Source organism: Coturnix japonica, chromosome 17 (assembly GCF_001577835.2).
Source record: "Coturnix japonica isolate 7356 chromosome 17, Coturnix japonica 2.1, whole genome shotgun sequence".
Classification (NCBI taxonomy): domain Eukaryota; kingdom Metazoa; phylum Chordata; class Aves; order Galliformes; family Phasianidae; genus Coturnix; species Coturnix japonica.
The window spans coordinates 3,736,668-3,756,558 of NC_029532.1; the positions used below are offsets into that span (position 1 = coordinate 3,736,668).

At 47.9% G+C, this 19,891-nt stretch overlaps 1 protein-coding gene across 8 annotated transcripts; it reads left to right on the forward strand.

The window, feature by feature from the left end:
- The first annotated feature begins 145 nt into the window (after positions 1-145).
- GOLGA2 (golgin A2) lies at positions 146-19,182 on the forward strand. 8 transcript variants are annotated; one of them, XM_015879113.2, is made up of 28 exons: positions 146-498; positions 1,827-1,949; positions 2,269-2,349; positions 4,429-4,563; positions 5,144-5,187; positions 5,319-5,382; positions 5,844-5,903; positions 6,345-6,425; positions 8,184-8,222; positions 8,886-8,948; positions 9,186-9,279; positions 9,942-10,048; positions 10,650-10,708; positions 11,055-11,196; positions 11,918-12,007; positions 12,170-12,277; positions 12,372-12,459; positions 12,946-13,292; positions 13,756-13,869; positions 14,178-14,402; positions 14,613-14,712; positions 14,805-14,893; positions 15,473-15,626; positions 15,758-15,825; positions 16,387-16,489; positions 16,684-16,790; positions 16,975-17,143; positions 17,243-19,182. In XM_015879113.2, exons 1-28 carry the CDS (start codon positions 235-237, stop codon positions 17,491-17,493), a joined length of 3,369 nt encoding a protein of 1,122 aa, XP_015734599.2. In that variant the 5' UTR covers positions 146-234; the 3' UTR covers positions 17,494-19,182. The 8 variants fall into 8 exon arrangements, with proteins under 8 accessions (XP_015734599.2, XP_015734592.2, XP_015734594.2 ...); XM_015879106.2 differs by having other exon boundaries at positions 12,949-13,292; XM_015879108.2 differs by lacking the exon at positions 6,345-6,425.
- Positions 19,183-19,891: the final 709 nt, after the last annotated feature.

Sequence of the window (19,891 nt, forward strand, 5' to 3'; positions counted from 1 at the left end):
GGGATGGGACGGGATGGGCGGCTCACCGGGGATCTGAAACCGGCACCACCGCTCCGCCGGGAACCGCCGAGAGCCCTGAAACAGCGCGGGGAGCCCCGAGTCAGCACATAGAACCGAACCGAACAGAACCGACCCGTTCCGCTCCTACCTGCGCTGCGGGGGCGGCGCGTTGCGCCCCGAACCGGGACCGCTCTGCTCCGCCAGGGCCGCGGCCTGCACCGGCAGCACGGCACGATGGGAACCGGAACGCGGGGCTGCGATCATCCGCCGTGGGCGGGCACTGAGCGGGGCGGGACCGGCCGCCATTCACGGCCCAGACCGGGCGGAGGGGCCCGGCCGAGCCCAGGCCGCGGGGTGGGGCGGGTGTCGGGGCGGGTGTCGGGGCGGAGCTCTGCCCGAGCACAGCGCCGCTCCACCCGGCGGCTGACGTGGCCCGGGAGCGGGGCGGACATGGCGGACGGCAGCAGGCAGAGCAAGTTGGCGGCGGCCAAGAAGAAGGTGAGGGCGGGGGGTTGTGCTGGGCCGTGTTGTGCTGTGTGGGGCCGTGCTGTGCTATGTGGGGCCGTGTTGTGCTGTGTGGGGCCGTGTTGTGCTATGTGGGGCCGTGTTGTGCTGTGTGGGGCCGTGTTGTGCTGTGTGGGGCCGTGTTGTGCTGTGTGGGGCCGTGTTGTGCTATGTGGGGCCGTGTTGTGCCGTGTTGTGCCGTGCCCGTAGCGTTGCGGTGAGGCCCGGCCCGGTCCCGCAGCTCCTTGTCGCCCCGGTGGGGCCGGGCCTGTGTTGCTGCACTGCTGCGTTCTGTGTGTGCCGCTCTTTCCCGTTCGGGTTTCCTCTCCATCTCCCTCTTTTCTTCTCCTTTTTCCCTCCTTTCTTTTCCCCTTTCTCTTCCCTTTTTACCTTCTCACAGCTCGGCCCGCTCCGTCCCATCGCGATGCCCTCCCGTGTCAAAGTCAAACGAATGGGAAAGTGCCCCGGAGCAGCTCGGGCTCCATTTTGAAATCCTGCCGAGGATCCTTTTCGTTCCGGTGCTTTTCACCTTGACGTTTAAGCTCAGCCCCGCGTTCCATGGGCGCTCACAGCCCCGAGCTGCGGCCATTTGTGCTGCTCTGAGCTTCTCCTGGGCACAACGGCCTCCAATTGAGCATCCATCGCAGTGTGCTCATCCCCGCAGTGCTGGCAGTTTAGGGGGAAGTTCTTCACTAGGAGAGTGGTGAGGCCCTGGAACAGGCTGCCCAGGGAGGTTGTGGATGCCCCGTCCTTGGAGGTGTTCAAGGCCAGGTTGGACGGGGCCCTGGGCAACCTGATCTAGTAAATGTGTATGTTTGGTGGCCCTGCCAGGCAGGGGGTTGGAACTACATGATCCTTGAGGTCCCTTCCAACCCGGGTCATTCTGTGATTCTGTGCCTGTATCAGTGTGTTACCTGCAGGGCTGTCGTTCTCCTAAAGCTCTTTCAACATTCTTGTTCCATCTTATTATCAGACTCCACTTTTCCAGTTTGCATCCCATGTTATCGTTCTTTTTCCCTCGTTGCTGTTGGTTACAGATTTACAAACGTTGCTTCTTGCAGCATCAAGTTGTTTCCTGGGCACTTCCTTAGTTGGACAGCACTGACAGCTCTCGGTCTGTCACAAACCCATCACTCTCATTCTCCCTTTTGGAGCCTTTGAACTATTTTTAACGTATATCCATCTTTAAGGCCGGTTTCTCTTGTCCTTACAGCTCAGCTGACTCCTTACCCACTGGTTATGTTGTCATTTTCTTGTTGCCATTCCCTTCACAGAGGACATCTTCCATTTGGACTTCACATTAATCTTTTCTTTCCCCGCAGCTGAAGGAGTATCAGCAGAAGAACAGCCCTGGAGCGACTGCGGGAGCCAAGAAGAAACGAAAGAGTAAAGAAGGAAGTCGGCCTGAGACTCCCACAAACGACGGCCGACAGTCTCCAGAGAACGTGAGCGTCCCCCCCTTCCTCCCACGTATCCCCTCTGCCTCCAGCTTTGGTTTCCCAAACAGCACAACTGCAGCTGGGGGAGGGTTAAACAGTGTAATGTGAGCGGCTGAGGAGCCCCTGTTAGCAGCCTGTGAGTCAGGGTGTGTGCTGGAGCAGTGCTGGAGCGTTCAGAGCTGTAACGCAACCCTGGATGCACCCCGAGCTGCCTCTCCTCGGGGGCTGGGCGATGCCCGTTTCTTTGGCTGCCTTTGATGGACGTTTTTCTCTCTGTCCTTTTCTGAGCCGTTTCTCTTTTCCCCTTCTCTTTCGCCTCCTTTAGATTCAGAACATTCTGAAGGTGCTGGTGTCAGACCTTAACCGCTCCAATGGGGTAGCCATACCCTCATTGGACAGAAGGAAGGTGAGGCAGTGCTCCGTGTCCCTCTCACTGACTCGCTGTCCCCTCTGCATGCTTAACTTATGTTTTACACTGTGAATTCAGATGGAGCCTTGTTCTGGCATGTCTGCTGTTTTTATTAACACGGGGCTGTTTGTTAACATGCGTTTCCATCGCTTGTAAGTGCTTGTTTCCTCCTGTTTTCTGTCAAAAAATGCAAATATGTCACCCATGTCCAGTGCACGTCCCTCAGACAGCCGAGCTGGAAGGCAGAAAGGAGCAAACAGAGTTTGGGGTGAGGCAGTAAACCAAGTTAACTGCTGAGAGACGCTGTGTTAGGGAGGAGTAGTGCTTTATTCATGTGTATTTCTCCTGGTCTGTGTTGTTTTATTCACTTCAGTGCTGTGCTCCTGAAGGGCGAGTTTCTGCTCATGCCTGCCCTGAGCAAGCCTTTAGTTATTCCAGCCGCCCCATTTTATGACAGGTGATGAAACCTGCACAGGTGATGTACAGTCTGGCAAGTACCACAGTTCTAAATGTGCTTAGGCAGGAAGTCGGGTATTTCAAGTACTGCATTTACAGGCTTGAGTGTCTTCCCTCACTCCTGGGGGAGGAAGGGCAGGAAGGAGTCTGCTGAGCAATGGAAGTGTGTTCAGGTGCTAACTGTGCTGACAGGAGGACTCCTGTGAGCTCTTCATTATTTCATATATATTTATTATAAACAAACCTTATTTCATTACTTACTTCAAAACTGTTCACTGTGGAGGCAGAAGGAAGGCATCCTTCTGGTCGTCTCATTGACTTTTGCATCTTGAAGTGTTAAGTGAAAAGAATGTTCCAATCAGAACAAATGCAGGCCGTGTTTTTGAGATGTCCATGCGATGTTCCAAGTTTATGAGAGCTTGGACAAACAGAGGCCAAGTAACCTGTACGTGAAAGAAGCAAGGGAGTTCCTGACTTTCCTTGGAGCCCCTAAAATGTGTCATTCCTTGAGAGCACACATGTCTGTCCTCCAGAAAAACAATGGAGGCAGTTCCATTCGTTCCCCTCTGCAGTTTTCCAGCTCATTACTCTCATTAAATCCATCTTCTCTACTGCTGTAACCCCGTGGCTGCTTGATTCATGAATGAAGTAAAGCAGGTAAATAGGGAATGCCCAGAGAGTTCTTATTTCACGCAGACTGCCAAGAATGAAGTGACTGAAATAAAAGGGAGCTCTTTCAGATGGGTTTGCAGAGAGCTGCAGTGCATTGCTGGGGTGCTGGCTGCAGGAGGACTATTGTTTGCTTTGTAATGTCATGAAATGATGGTTTATCAGAGGTATAAAACTACTTGCCATAAACCAGCAGAACGCTGCTCTGGGTTTGTATGGCTCACTGCATTGCTGGACAGGATGGCTGGAATTGTCCATTTCAGCATGGCTTGGTGGAGGTGTTGTCAGCTGTTACTTATCCTCCCACGAATGCCGGATGAGAGCCTTCATCACTGTCCAGGAATAGTTTTTAGCCCTTTTCTATTTGGATTCCTGTAGCTGTGGGATTCCTGGCTTTGCCAGGGCTGTGGGCACCTGTTTCCAGCCGGGCTCATTTTGGCCTGTTCCCAAATGTCCTGTTCATAAACATCTGGTTCATAGCTTGCTGTTGGAGTTTGACTAACCTGGTTGTCGAGCAATCATTCGCCTGTTCTTCCCCACCTTAATTTGCACCCCAGTGATCAGTGTTTTCCCCAGCCATGCGAAGGGCAGTGCTGTACACAGCAGTGATGCCATCTGCCTTTGCCCCTTGCTCACTTCTTGACAAATCCTTTGTAGAAAATCCACAGTGTGAGCTTAGAATAGGGAGATGCTGTCACCTCTCATTAGAGAAATGATTGTGATGATAGGACGGTTCTTCAGACTGGATCTAGCAGGACATAGGGCTGGGATGACTCTTGGCTATGGGTTCATGCAGTCACCCGTTTGCTCTGGGGAGGACATAGATTCACTTCCACGTGTTTCTCCATTTGTTCACCTGTTTCTCGCAGGCCTGTCGCAAGGTGATGTGTCCGTGTGTGTTTCCTTCGTTTTGCACGTAGGCTGTAATTCCTGTGGTGTGTTTTGTGACAGGCGTACTTTGACAGTGATGTTGCCACTCGTAATGCTGACCAGCTTGCTGCCGATGTCCCCGTGCTATCTAACAGCAACAGCCTGCCTAGCTGTGCTTCTGTCCTGCCTGCTCCTGGGAGCACGCAGCTGACACAGGTTTGTGAGTCATCATCAATATCTCCACACTGATTAGCCATCTTTGTCTGAGAAGGGCAATCCCCATAACTAGCTCACATTGTCTCCTGTTAAATATACCACGTTCTCCACTCTCCATCTAATCGTCATCTGTTTGAGAGTGGAGGATGCTAGCATGCCCTGCTGCTTCTAAAGCTCCGATTCTCTTTCCCTTCTCCCCTATTTAATTAGCAGAAAGCACCCTTAATAATACAGAAGGTCTGCAGCTAGCTGGAGCAATCTGCAATTCCTTTCACTGCTTAAAGATTCCATTGAAGTTTTTCCAGCAATGCACAGCTGATTATGCTGATAAATGGTAGCAGCAAATACAAAGCCAGTAACATTTAAGCCTCTTAATCCCAAGAAACCTGGGCACTCGGTGCTCAGAAATTATGGGCAAGCTGGGAAATGAGCTGGTTTCTGAAGTAGATCTCTCTTTGGGAAGCAGTAATTACAGGTGCTGTGGAACCCGAGCCCAGATGCAGTCAGGCCTTAGGACACATTCACAAACATGATTCCCAGCTTTTCTTACAGGCTTGTAAACTTTTGTTTTAATCTGCAGATTCATGAAGCTGAGGATCGTAAAAACGCTTTGGATGAGAACAGGTGAGTGTTTGAGTTTGCAGCAGGAGCCCAAAGTGTCCAACAAATAAAAGCTTCAGTGCTCCCCGCTGCTTTACTGACTGGATCAGTTCTCTTGGAGGAATGTTCACTGTGAGGTCTGTCTTTGTTCCCAGGTCTCTGTCATCAACAGAAAGCCTCCGCCAGCTGTCTGAGCAACTCAATGGCCTGGTTTCTCAGGTACAGCCTCATTTTGGTCCATCTGTCTTAATAATTTTTGGGGGGGTCTGATGAGGATCTTTAAGCAGCCAGCTTAAGAAAACACTCTTCGGTGTCAGAGATGCCTGTGGTCATCCTATTAAACAATGAGACATTGAAGCATTGAGAAGCTGAACTCCCAGCTTTAGGAATGTTAAAATTCCAGCAGTAGGAAGAAGAGCAGAGTGGGTGAACGAACAGCATGTATTCATGGCAAGATGTACTCTTCATTTAGTGGCAAAGAATCTGAAGTCAATCTGCATAATTCAGCTTGCCACAGGGGCAGCCTGCATCTATCCTTAGCCAGGGAAGTGTTTTTTCTGTGGCTGTCTGAGGTACTTGGAAGTGAAATGTGCTATAAGAAGCATTCTGATAGTTCTTACTTGATAGTGATTTATTGCCTGGGGGAATAAAACTGACTGACTTGACTATTTTTCTTCTAGTCTACGTCGTATGTGAATGGGGAAAGTGGTGTTTCTTCCACTAATATTAAGGAAATGGAAGTAAGTTGTCCTGAGCCTACGATTTTCTTATTTTCCAGTCTAAGTCATTCGTTGGGACTGTGCTAATGAGACCTGACTGAACACACAGTTCACGTACACTGTTGTCCACTGTTGCCTTCTGCTGCACTCAGGTAGTTGTGATCAGCAGGAGCGGGTATTTCCAATATAGCTGAGCTATTTCTGGGGGGCTGGGGATCGTTTGGCCTCAGTGCAGCTCTTAGTTTTGATTCACTTTGATGTCAAAAAATGCCACAGCAGAAAGTACAAAGAAGTTAATGTCCCAGCTGCTCTTGTTGGATCTGTAGATTGATTTGGGAAATCTGATTTAATTAAAGTGTGATAATGATTTATTTTTCTGTCCTTTTTAATTATTGCTTTTTTTTTCCTCCCCTCCTCCTTTTCTACCCCTTCCTTCTTCTCCTGCCTGCATGTGCCCATCAGACACGTTACCAGGAGCTGGCAGTAGCCCTAGATTCCAGCAATCTAACTAACAAACAGCTCATTACAAAGATAGAGGAATTGGTAAGAAACGATCCAACCAACCAGTTTGATATTGTCTCTGCTGCTCCTCCATGCTCTCTGGGTGTCTGCAAGGTTACGGGTTCACTTATACCACAAGGAAGGCTGCTTTCATGGCACTCTGAGTGGAACAAAATGGGCTGTATGGGACATTTGTTAGGAAGATCAAAGTCTCAGGTCACTGATGGATGCATTGGCTCATCTGAGAACAAGAAGCACAGTTCTGCTGTTTCTCCTTAAATGTGCTCTGTCTCTCTCATTGTGTTTTCTCTGGATGATCAGCATCCTGATAAAGCAACTATTTCTGGGCCTGCTCTGAATCTCTGAAATACAGAATTCTGGCAGCAGTGTGAAAACCTATTTGTGCAGGTGGTGATGCTGTCCTAAATGTATTAGCACAGTGGGAGCAGTAGGTCTGAGAGAGAGCCCAGGGCTGTTTTCTGATCGTACCCTCAGCTTCTCTTGGCACTATGAATGAACTGCTTTGTCCTGTGGCTTGCATGGATTCCCGCTGCTGCTTTTCAGCCTTCAGCTTTAACACTGCAAGAAACGTAGCTAAGTGGACTCGTTTTGGTCTGAAAAGAGCCTTTCTTGGTTTGAAATCCTTTTCCCCATTTTGTTCCTCTCACACCACTCTTTTTTCCAAAGTCCACCATTTCCCAATGCACCCCACAACCCCTTCTGTGTTATTTTTGGTTCTGAGTTCTTTGGGTTCCGTTCTGTTCCTGGTTGTCTTTTAACTGGGTAGCTGGTAGTGGGGGCAGTGCCTGCCCAGGACTCCTTGCTTGCCTGCTTTCTGACAGGCACATGAAATGCTGTCTGGAATTACACAGGGCCTTTGCTGCATTTGCAGTCTTGTTTTCTTTGTTCTGGTTGTATTCTGTGCTGGCGTTTGTTAGACTCAAAACCTCAAATTCATCAGCTTCCCAGCTGCAGTCGTGTTTCAAAACGAGCTTGAAACTGAAGTAGTAAAAATGGGCTAATGTCCATCCTTTGGAAAGGGGGAATACGCCATCCATGTAGCTTAGATGTGGGGCATCTGTGAGAAATTGCCACGAGGACAACAGCACCAAGTAGCAGATGCTCCACTGCACCCACATCTTCACACAGTTTGTGTGTCAGCCCAGTGCACAGCTGACAGTTCTGGTCTATTTCTCCCACTACGTTAATGTGCGCTGTGTGCAGTCAGTACTTCAAAATACTTCACCCACAAGACTGAAATTGACCAGGACTGGATGGTGCCCTTTCTCTACATTTGGCTTCAGCTCTTTCATAGCAGCTTTTGCAGGAGCCTGCCAGCATAAGTGAACTTCTGCATGATTTAAAAGCCAGTTGCCACATAGGATATCAGTTGAAGGTCTCAGCTGAAGCACAACACTGCTGCTGTGGCATTGGGTTTTTAAAATGCATTTTTGGTCATTATCTCAATGCATCAGGGCTCTGATTAACGTCATAGATGTGGGGTGAAAGCATAAGTGAAGTTGGTGGATGCTCAGATAGATACAGGGGTTTTTTAGTGGTGTTTGTGAATAACTGCAGTCAGGTACTGAGCAATGGAAATCACGTCTGGCATATTCATGAAGGAAGCCCCAAATCTATTATTCTAATAGATAAGGCAGTCTCCCTAGTCTCTTACATAAAAAGATAATGGGAGCTGTTTGCATTAATTGGGCGTATATCCTACTTCAGTGAAGTGAAAATATGCTTCAGCACAGTGAGAATATATCCTTCTAATACCGATGCATCCATTTTCTTCTGTAGAAGCAGCAGAACCAAGAAGCAGTGAATCAGCTGGAGAAGGTAAAGTGTGTCCTATTTTTGGATAGAGATAGAAATAGCTATGTTCTTCTGGAGAAAGCACAGCGGGCTGTGGCACCAGCCCATGTGATGTTGTCTTATAGAACTGTGGGATCATTTAGGTTGGGAAAGACTGTTAAAATCATCAAGTAAAGTCCTACCATCTGCTCAGCACTGCCAAGCCCACCACTAAACAATGCCCTTAAGCATCACATCCACATATCTAATACATCAGTCCAGGATGGTGACTGCATCACTTCCCTGGAGATCATCCTAGATTCGGTTCTGTTTGTAGCATAGGGTTGAGTATTTTGACTTCATGGGCAAGACCTGGCAGATAACTTGCTTGTTTTGATGAAAGCTAAGATTTCAATGTTCAGGTATTGGAAGGTTTCAGTGGAAGCAGCTGATTACAGCTCATGGCCTTGTCAGTAGTTTGCATTCCAAACACTGCCAGCACAAGGAACCTACTGTTGCCCATTCTAGGAGGGATAACCAATGAAGTAGTTAAAGAAATGGAAGACTGAATAGACTAAAAAGGCTGTTTAAAATGATGATATTGGTTACATGCTGGAAGTATTACCAAGGAATCACTGCTTTTGTTTGTTGACATAAAACACGAGGGGTTACCATTTTGTGCTGAACAGGCATCATTTGTTTCTACAGGAAAAGAAGGAGTTTGAACAGAAGTTTTCTAAAGAGCAAGCAGCACTGAGAGAACAGCTACAGGTAAGGCAGAGCTTTCACTACACCAATAGGACGTGGCTGCTGTCCTTTTCTGGATCCCTGAGCACTCTGTCTTTATCTTGGAAGCCAACATCCTTTCAGGAGAACAAGGAGAGCCAGTTAGCGAGATTGTACTTAAATGCAAGAGCTCTTTGTCTCCCTGAATTATCCCCTTGTGGCAGCAGGGATGTTGTGGCGAGCAAAGATTTCCTGCACTGAGCTCCTTTTCCTTTCTGCAAGGTTCATATCCAGACGATTGGAATCCTGGTTTCTGAGAAATCCGAGTTGCAGACAGCCCTTGGACATACACAACAAGCTGCACGGCAGAAATCAGGTAATTGAATTGCAGCACACCAGCTTGAGCTGTTGGTTTAACCATGGGTTTCAAGTCAGAGGCATGATGGCTGCTGGCTGCCAGCTCACAGCACTCATTGGTTCCTTAATGAGCAATACTTGGCATCGTCACCACTTCTGTCATCGTAGCTGCCCCTAGATTGGAGCATGGTAATCCCATGGTAGTTGAGGTTCTTTTGTGCATCACTGAAGCCCTGTCAGCCCTGCTTGGGCCTGGTGACTACCCCAGACTGTTCTTTTCTCACTTTCTTCAGATTCTTTTAAAACTTAGTTCCCTTTCATCGCCTTTCCTCCCACGCAGCTGTCACATTAACGTAGGTTTTACCCAGGCCTTTCATTCTCAACTAAATTTGAGCAATTTGCCCTCCTAGAAAAGCAAAAATGAACGTAGTGCCTATTGCTCTGCAAAGGACATTTCATCATCTCCCTCTAAAACCAAGAAAGGTAGTTGCTGACAGAGAGCTTTGCTGTCCAGGGTTGCTGGTGAATCACCCATTATGCCAGGAGTGGAAGCAGGTCTACCAATTTACAGAGCTCTGTGCTGTTTTAAGAGCTTGTTGATGAAGCAGAAAGTGCTGTTTAGCCTGTTCCAATAATCCCTTTGTGGTTTAGTCTCAACTGACTCTGCTCTGACTCGCTTAGGAGAAGCTGAAGACCTTGCTGCTCGTTTACAGTCATCTCGCCAGAGGGTATCAGAGCTAGAACGCACTTTGTCCTCCATCTCTATGCAGCAAAAACAGTCAGAGAAGGTAAGAGCCACCTCTATGCTTAATGAGCAGCTTTGCTTTTGGCTAGTTGCTTGTCACTATGCTACTGTGAAGTCTGTAGTCCCTGCTTAGAGAAGAGGCTGAAATTAACCTTGTTAATTGTTAATTAACCTGGTAAAGCCCTGTATTCTCATCAAGGCAAACTTTTCATTCAGATTTCTGTGACCACTAATCATATGGCCCAAGCTGTCTTCAGATTTGGCACCTTTCTTTATGAGTCTTGCCAGCATCTCTGACACCTCCTCCCAGGAGGGTCTCCATCAAACAGGCATTTTGCTATTGACACTCATCCAGAAGTTTGCAGAAATGACCTCACCATCAGTTAGTAGCATCATGTTCAGAAAGACTGAGCAGGTGAATTCCTGGCAAAGCCATCCTTGGTCTGATGGTGTAATGAGCTGCAGCACCAGCCAAATGTAGTGACAGGTGAGGTTCTAAACAAACCTTTTCTGGGGGTTTTGCTCAAGTTGTGACCTATTCTGCATTAGCTGATCTGTTAAAGGTAAAATTAAGTAATCTTTGAACATTTTATTTGTATGGCTGAAGTCTGTAATTGAATCAAACATTTGTTTTTTTTCTCCAGCATAATAAAGAGCTGGTGAAGGAGCGGGACAACCTGAAACTAGAACTGTACAAACAGAGGTAAGCCTGTTTTGTGTATTACTACAGAGTAATGCTGTACTTCTCAGTAGAACCACAAAGCTTAAGAACGGGCTTTGACCATGGTTAGTGAGGCCAGATATTCAATGTAAAAATAATAATTAAATCAAAACAAACAAAAGATGAGGTGTGTAATACAGCAGTGGAACACAGTACCCAGGGAGGCTGCGGGGCCTCCATCCTTGGAGTGTTCACAACAGCTGCACAGAGCTGTGGGTAACAAGGTCTGGTGGTAGCATAGTCCCACTTGAGAGGGAGGCTGGACAAGACCTGCAGAGGTTTCTTCCAGTCAACATTTCCGTGACTCCAGCTGCTGTGTTTGTTTCAGCAAAGGTAGTGAGGAAATAAAGCAGCAGAACTCAGAGCTGTCAGAGAAACTCCGCTCCCTGGTTTCTGAGAACTCGGCCATGAAGTTGGATGTGGAAGATTTACATAAGAAACTGGAAATGGCTGAACTGATGATTCAGCAGGTAATCACACCAGTGGGATGTGGGAGTAGATCACCCTGATCATATTAAGATTTGTTGCCTGAGCACTGGGGGCAAGACTGTATTATTGGCCTTAAAGGCAGGCGCAACATCCCATCCTCTTAGGAAAAGGTTTACCTTGTGGTCTCTGAGGAGCAGAAAGGCTGTGATCTTAAGGACTTGGAGGAGATTGAAAGGCATTGTGATATCAGTCTGCTAAAGGGATGTTACACAGTTTGAGAAGGTGGCTGAACATACAGGGGTGCAAACACACAGTGACTTCTCTTGACTATTGTGGTTACCCAGCTGTTGTTCAGTGTCACTGAGAAACAAGTCGAGGAGAGGTGCTTGCACCCATCCTATCAAAAGGTGAACTGGACAATGACAATTTGAAGGGTAAAGTTAAACCAAGAACTGCAGACTCTTGAAATGCAAAGTTTCTGAACCAAATGATTTGACTAAAGCCCATTTTCTTAATTAAAAACCAGTAAACATAAAATGGAAGCAAGGGGCTGCCCAGTTCAGCTTGTTTTACAGGGCTAAAAGCTAAGCTTTTTGATTTTAGATGCCACTTTTCTTTCAATCAACTTTACAATGAGTCGAAGCATTTTAAAGAACTGTGGATGGTTATAACATGGATCAAATGGCAGGTTGAAATCAGGGAGAGGTTAGGCAGGAATGGAATATTAACATCTTGCCAAAACCTTTTGATTTCTGTGGGCAGTTCTCAAATCAGTCGGGGAATGTGGATGCAAACCAGCAGTTACAGATGGCCCTGGAAGAGAGGGCGAGCCTGGAAACCCAGATTGCTCAGGTAAGTTGTTAATACGTTAAGTGCATTGATGATCCAAATCTGTAAAGAAACTCATGTGGCAGAAGAATACAGCCTGAGCTTTCCCAGGCTTTATCCCTTAAGTAGTCAGCCATCCTTTAATTGATTCAGTTGGTGCAGTTTTCCTTGTTTTGTTTTTACCAGCTTTCAGAGTCACTTCAACAGCTCCAGGCAGAACGAGATCAGTATGTAGAGAAGCTGAAGGAAGAGGGGAGCATTTGGCAGCAGCGAGTCCAGCAGCTCTCTGAGCAGGTAACCTCATAGGCAGTGCCACAGCTACTTCCAATGAACACAGGCCTAAGTGCACCATGAGCATTGCTTTAATTGAGCTTGTATGGCCTTGCAGGTCCGCACAATGGCAGAGGAGAAGGAGAAGCATGTGGCCCAAATTCAAGAGCTGGAAAGCAACATTACAGAGCTGCTGAGCAAATCAGGTAGGACTTCCAAAGTGGGGCTTCATACTGCAGAGTATGACAGGTTAACTGTCTTCCACTGTGCAAGTACTTGGATGTGTACAAGTAGGTCTGATGCTCTCAAATCATAAAGAGCTGAAGGACTGGTAGCCCTATGAAACCTTTAGTTCTAGCAGACAGCAGGAGAGCTACTTCCAGTAATTGACCAGCAAATGGTCAATGTCTTTAGTTATCTGCCTGGCTGTACTGTTAGGCCCATGAGATTGGGCAGGCAGGATTCTTGCTGGGGCTGAGAGATGGAGTCAGCAGCATGCAGCAGGACACTGTGTGGTTTTGGGGTGGTTTGCTCCTTTGCTCCTCTCAATGCCCCATTCCTCTGGATACTGCAGCTGCTGATACTTTCTGGGTCACCGAGTCCTGCAGGTTGGGGTATGTTCTGCATAGCTCTGTGCGCTACCCAAGTGATTCAGCCCTCTGACTGATCTGCTTTTGATTCCCTTTCCTCAGCAGTGAAACCCATGGATGTTGAGCCATCTTTACCAGCAGGACCTACAGCAGCTGAGCTGAGTCTGCAGGAAGAGATCCAGCGGCTACAGCACGAGAAGGAGGAACTGCATGGACAATACCAGGCCCAGGTCCGTGACAACGAGCAGCTGAGCCGCCTCAACCAGGAGCAGGAGGAGCGGCTGCTGGAGCTTGAGAAGACAGTACAGCGCTACAATGAAGAGTCTGTGGACAGACAGCAGATCCTGGAGAGCATGCAGAGTGACAAGGCCACCATCAGCAGGGCACTGAGCCAGAATCGGGAGCTGAAGGAGCAGCTGGCTGAGCTGCAGAATGGGTTTGTCAAATTGGTACGTCTCTTTGATGGATCTGAAATTCCTGAAGCTGAATTCTTACTCTTGCTTCTTTCAATGTACCAGTTTCCCCTTTGGGGTCCTGGCACATAACACACGATCTGGTCACTGGGTTGTTTTTTTTTTTCTCAGGTCTTTCTGAACTTGTCTTCTTGGTTTTGAAGATCTGTTGCTTTATTTGGGGTGTTCATGTCACCCATCTGCTTTGGATCTGACAGGCTGTGTGATGTGCCAGGCCTCTTCTTGGCACTGTCCCAGCACTGATCCCCCCCACTGCTCTTCTCCCATCTCCTCAGCCTTTTAAAAAGTCAATTACTGCCCTTATTTACAGCTCAGAACAACACAAGGGATGGTATCCCACTGTATCAGGAATTAATGTGGTTTACTGATTTAGCTTATGTGAGCAAATACTTATGGTGATTGGGGCAGTTTCCTTCTATGATGCTTTTGATTCTTGCAGACAAATGAAAACATGGAGGTTACAAGTGCCCTGCAGTCAGAGCAACACGTAAAGAAGGAGCTGGCTAAGAAGATTGGGCAGCTGCAGGAGAACCTGGGGGAGCTCAAAGAGACGGTAAGCAACAGCAGAGGGACAGCAGGGCAGGTGTGCAACAGTTTGTGCACAGGAGAGCTGGCAACTTACCAAACTTTGATGGAAAGATGGAAATTGGTATTGTTAATGATCAAGCTGGGAGCCCTCCCGTGTCACCTGCTGTCTGATGCGGGGGACCAGCATGTGGGGACAGATGGTGGCTGCCGGCCTCGGTGGTGGCTTTGGGGCAGCATTGACAGTTTGGATGGTGCCACACGAGTTGTCATCTTTTTCTGGCAGAAATGATTTGATCTGATGGTTGTTTCATGTGTTGTATCATGTGTTGTTAGCTGGAACTGAAAACACAGGAGGCTCGGGCTCTGCAGGAGCAGCGGGATCAGTTCTATGGCCACTTACAGCAGTACACTGTGGCATACCAGCAACTGGCTGCTGAGAAGGAGGAGCTGCAAAAGCAATACTTGCTTCAGACACAGCTAATGGACAGGCTGCAGCATGAGGAAGTTCAGGGGAAGGTGACAGTGGAAATGCACCTGAAGGAACTGCAGCAGACGAAGGTAATAAAAGAGGGGCAAGTGGAAAGACTGGAGGCAAAATGCTTAATTGCACCACATCCTGTGCAATAGAGGTGAATTAGAGACAAGTGATAATTGTGGCTATTTGTGTGCTTGTTTCTGTGGTGCTGTTGCTAGTGACTGTTTTCAGTTTGGTTTGTGCGGGTTTCGGTGAGGAGCTTTTCTCACTGACGTTCTGCTTCTGACTTGCAGGAAAGTCTGGAAGTTGTAGCAAAAGAAAACAAAGAGCTGCAGGCCCAGATCAGTCAGTTAGCAGCAGAGCTGGATGGCAGGATGCTGCACAGACTAGAAGGTGCGTAGCTGCAGCTGCCCTCCAGGGACGGGAGGTGGAACTGGGCTCTGAGGGGTATTTTCACCTCATTGTTCACCTCCCTTCCTTTCCAGGAGATGGAATTGAAAGTGAAGTGATGGCTGAAGAAGTGAAAAACCCTTCGTTTGTGATCCCAGAGAAGTTTGAAAGCCATGAAGAAATGGTGGGTCTCAATGGGTAGAAAAGCCTTTGTTCTCAGTTGTGAACAAATGTCTAGGAGAGGAGGCAGATTGAATTGCAGAGGTTCTGCAGTGTGTATTAAGTTGTTTACCAGCTGTGCTCCCCGCAGTTGAGGCACAGAGAACTGCTACAGTCCCCTTCACACAGCAGCAAAAGAACCAAGAGGATTTCTACAGTATGGTTGAAAAACAAGCTGGAAGTCCAGCAATGGTTAATTACAAAGACAAGCCAGCTGGCAGAGTGGCTCTAACTATTGTGATGATTGATGTTCTCCTCACTTTGGAAGGCAATTAGGAAGTGGTGTTGAACGTCACTAATTTGTTTTTGTAAGCGGAAAATACTGTGATCAAACAGTGGGAATTCAGGTTTCACCTGCAGAGAAGAAACGGTTTGTGCTACTTGACAAGACACGCAGTAGTTGCTGCCTGGGTTGGTCTGACGGGTTTCCTATCCATAAGTAAAATGGGGTTAATTTCTGTTATTCCCCTTACCATGAGATGCACAATTGATCACACTTCACACAGGACAATCACTAACGTGAGTCCTTTGCAATTCACTTCAGGTGACTTTCTTGACGTCTGCCATGTCCCAAGTGGAGAAGGAACGAGAAGAGATGAGGCAACAGTTGGCTGCTCAGAAGCAGCAGTGCAGAAACCTCCTGCAGCAAATAGCAGCTCTTCGGCAGGAGCAGCAGCGTAACATCACACTGAGTGAAGGTAAATCTTGGGTACAGTGTGAGTATGGAGATGTGCCCCAACCTGGCCCTGACCTCTGTGAAACAGTCCTATGGGTTTTGTGAACGAATCATGCTTAAGCAGGCACTGTCAACTACAAATGTCCTTTCCAGATTCCACTATGGGTAGTGTTCCAGTAGAGGTTCATGAGGCTTTAAAAACTGCCATGGAGAAACTACAGGTAAGCAAAGGGTCTCCTCTTTCTGCCCCTCTGCCTCACTTAGCTCAATTTGCACCCAGTGCCAGACTCTTGAATCACACACGTGTTGCAGGGGAATAAGTAGCAGCTGTTCCATGATAATAACCTAATTCCTAAGAAGTGGCTTTCCTCATGACTTGTCTCATCATAGCTGAGCTTCCCCTGCCCTGCCCAAAGACTGTAAGGGCCTAATGCCCATTCCTGGTCTCTTCCTAAAGAAGTAGATGAAAAATAGACAGACTTCACCGTGCTGAGACGAAGCAGATCTCTCCAAGATCTGCAGACTAAGTGTGACCACAGTTGTGCTGGCCCAGCAATGAGAAGGCACTTTGTTCCCTCAGTCCTTCTGCTTCCCAATATGCAGAGATGCTTTGCTCTGCCTTCTGTAGCTCTGTTCCTTTTTACTGCCAAATCAGAGTAGTTGTAAAGGCAGCACAATTTGTTCCCTGGGCTCAGACAGCTGTGAATGGAGGGTGCTGTCTTTAACACGGGTATTCCCATATGTGAGCAGCTGAGGTGACTCACACCAATTTTTGTGTCCAGGCCCGTTTCACAGATCTGATACAGGAGAAAGCTGATCTGAAGGAACGGCTGGAAGAGCTGGAACATCGCTGCATACAGCTGTCTGGGGAAACAGACACCATTGGTACGTTTATACAACACAACACAAACCTGGGCTTTGGGATCTGAGTCTGCCACATGCCGAATGGTTCAAGTCTTGCTACCTAGCTATGCTAGGCTTCCAATCCACAGCTGGATCTTCAGGCAGCATAGGTTTATGCTCACAGTATGGCTTGTACATCAATCTCACTTATTCCTTATGCTTCTCTTGTGTTCCAGGGGAATATATAGCATTATACCAGAGTCAAAGGGCTATCCTTAAACAGCGGCACCAGGAGAAAGAGGAGTACATCAGCAGGCTGGCTCAGGATAAGGAGGAGATGAAGGCAAGGAATCTCTTCTGTAGTACTACAGACACAGCATACACTTATAGGCAGGCCTGGGGGATACCTGCACAATGTAAACCTTCCTTTGTTGTTCTTGAGCTGGCTTTAATTTTGAAGTTTTAACAGTGGCAAAACAGCAAGCTGGATATGCACGCTGCTTAAGTTTTCCTTTGCTTTGGTGCAGGTAAAATTACTGGAACTGCAGGATTTAGTGATGCGTCTGGTCAAGGAAAGAAATGAATGGTACAGCAAGTATGTAGCAGCTGCTCAAAACCCAGAGCTGTTAGCAAGCCAGAATGAAAACGCACTGCCAGTGGAGAGGCGCATTGAACTGAACGCTACAGATGGAGAAGGTAAGCTGGAGGCAGAACAAGTTATATCAAATGGAATAACCCAAAGTCTCTGTGTGTGGATGGGAGGAGTTACCTGCCTGTCTTCTGTGTTCCTCACAGGGTTACGAGAAGTGAATTTAGCAGACGAAGCAGAGCAAGACGCTGCTGCTCTTCATCAATCCAGTTTCTACCCTATTGACACTAAAGCTGCTCAGCCAAGCCAAGAGGACCCTACAGCAAAGCAAATAATGCAGCTCCTCAGAGAAATCCAGAACCCTCAGGAGAGGTCGGGCTCCTTGCTGGAAAACCCCTGCATTCCATTCTTCTATCGTGCTGATGAGAATGACGAGGTCAAAATCATGGTGGTTTAAGTAGCACCAATTCTTATTTACGGAGATTTTCTATGAGCCTGCAAGGACTAAACTGACTTGTACGTGCCCATACTGCTGCTCAGCACCCTTGGTCAGAACAGTGATCTGCTGTAAAGATGGCAGGAAAGAGGGATTGCATCAGATGGAACTCAGCATCATTCCTGCTCTTCCCTCTGTTACTTGGTGTGCTTGGAGCACAGCTGAGTGGCGCTGGCTCTTCAGCTGGGCCTGGTGCAGGTTGGGGGGAAGGGACTCTGTGACTTATGGCAAATTCCTTGAGCCCTTGTCCTGTACCCCCGACCCCTCATCCATCAGTCACGACTGTAACCTGCCAACTTCCTTCTGAGGCTCCCAAAGTCACTAACTTAACTCTGGTAACAAACTCTTGGGATGGTTGGTTTTGTTTCGCACCGCGCATCTTAAAACTTCCTACTTTCTTCCTCTTGCAAACCAGCCTTGAACAGCCACAAGGTGCAGGCTTCTGGTTAGTTATGCAGCACACAGAGCTTCATTCAGCGCTAGGGGCCGGGCTGAGGGCTGCCTTCAGAGTCTTCTTGGTTACTTGACAAAGCTTTATGTGATTAGCAGGAGCTGGGGGTGGAAACGTAACTGCACTTTGAAGGATGATGTGTTTCACTTGTGTGTGTCCGAAGGTTTTATTTATTTAAGAAAATGGGAGAAATAAGTAAAAGGAAACCACTTAATAAACGTGCTTTGTTTTGAATTCCTGAACTCCAGGTTATCTATTGCTTAAATGCCTTCTCCCATTTTGGTAAGAAACACATTAAACGGGTGGAATCCAGCATCCTTTTCTCCCTGCTCATACTGCTGGCACACAGCAACAGAACAGGACCCAACAAAGCCTCCAAGCTGGGAGCCTCGCTAAGGAGAAAACGTGTGCAGAGCTCCTGAAGTGGCTGCATTGTGGCTCCCTTCGGTGTACAGACTTCAGGTGATACCCACAGCTAAAGGCTCAGGCACAAAATGCCTCTTGTAAATACAGCTGCAGCCTCAGCACAGAGCTCTGGGCAGAACCAGCTCTGAGTGCAGCAGCCATGCAATCCATGCAATCCCACAGCACAACCCTGGGCTCAGGGTGGTGGAAGCTGAGAGCTGCAACTGCATGAATGCAGAATCTATTCTTGCATTTATCAACCACAACAAAGGAAAAAGAAACCAAACCAAACCTAGGAAAAAAACCCTATTTCTCAGTGTCCAGGTGGCTGAGCTTTAGAGCAATACTTTCTATTTTAATGCCAAAAGTAGACTGAAGCTTTTAAAATGGTTCGTTTTGTTCTCCCCATCCCCAAAAAGAAAAGCGCGTATGGAACCATTAGTGCTTCCCTGTGAACCCACCCGAGGAATGTGGAGTTGCTTTTCTTTGAACTCTTCATCTGAATGTCTCCTGTGCTGTCTGTGAATGGCACAACACGAGCGCTGTACATACGGGACCTGTATAAAATGCTGTACATTGCTGGAGGGAAGGCTGGCCTGCAGGCTGGAGCTGCTGTAATCTGTATCATACCTAGAAGGGGCGGGGTGCGACTTAAATAGATGGTTATAAGAGGAATAAATATTTATTGGGTGCTCTGCTCTGTGAAGGAGACCATTGAACAGCTCTGCGGGCTGGTGCAGAGGCGACTTAATGCTGTTACAAATACGCTTCCTGAATAAACTCATTCAGATGGGGACGGGCTGGATGTGTTCTGTTCACATCTCCTTCAAATCTGGCAAAGAAACACAACCAAACTCTTCCCTATTCAAAACAAACAACAAACAGGCACAGCTCTACAAACTGCTGCCCTTTCCACATCGCTTTCATGAATGTTTCCTTGTAGCCACAGCTCTGCCAGGCCTGAGATTTCTCTCCAGGCTTTTAGCTTCAACCATCAACATGTTCAATGGGCTGCAGGCAGTGGGGTCTGCCTTCCTGCCTGGCCCAGGGAGCTGCTGTTCCCACTGTAACATCAACCAGCAGATAACAGGGTTCTGCTGTGCAGTGCAAGTAACTCTGCTTACCTTAACTACAGTTTCAGCGGACAATGTTCTTAAAGAACAAGCCTGTGTGTCACACCAGGGGTAGAGAGAAGCAATAGGACAGAGCAGGGCAAAGACAGGAACAGGAGCACCAGGATGTGGGCTGCTCCCCCAACCCCCACCACAATTAGGAGCTCAGGGGAGACGTGGCTCCAAGCCTTAGCAGGGAGCTCCCACCCACCCCACGGCAGCAGCAGTGGGCTGCATTCACAGCCAGGCCCAAAGCACAGCTCCTGCCAGGGAAACCACAGCTCTTTGGCCATTTGCTGCATCCCACAGACAGGCCTATGTGCAAACACCACTGTAAGGACCGAGGACGTGGTGTGCAGGACTCCCACCTTCTGTGTTGTCACCGATGCAC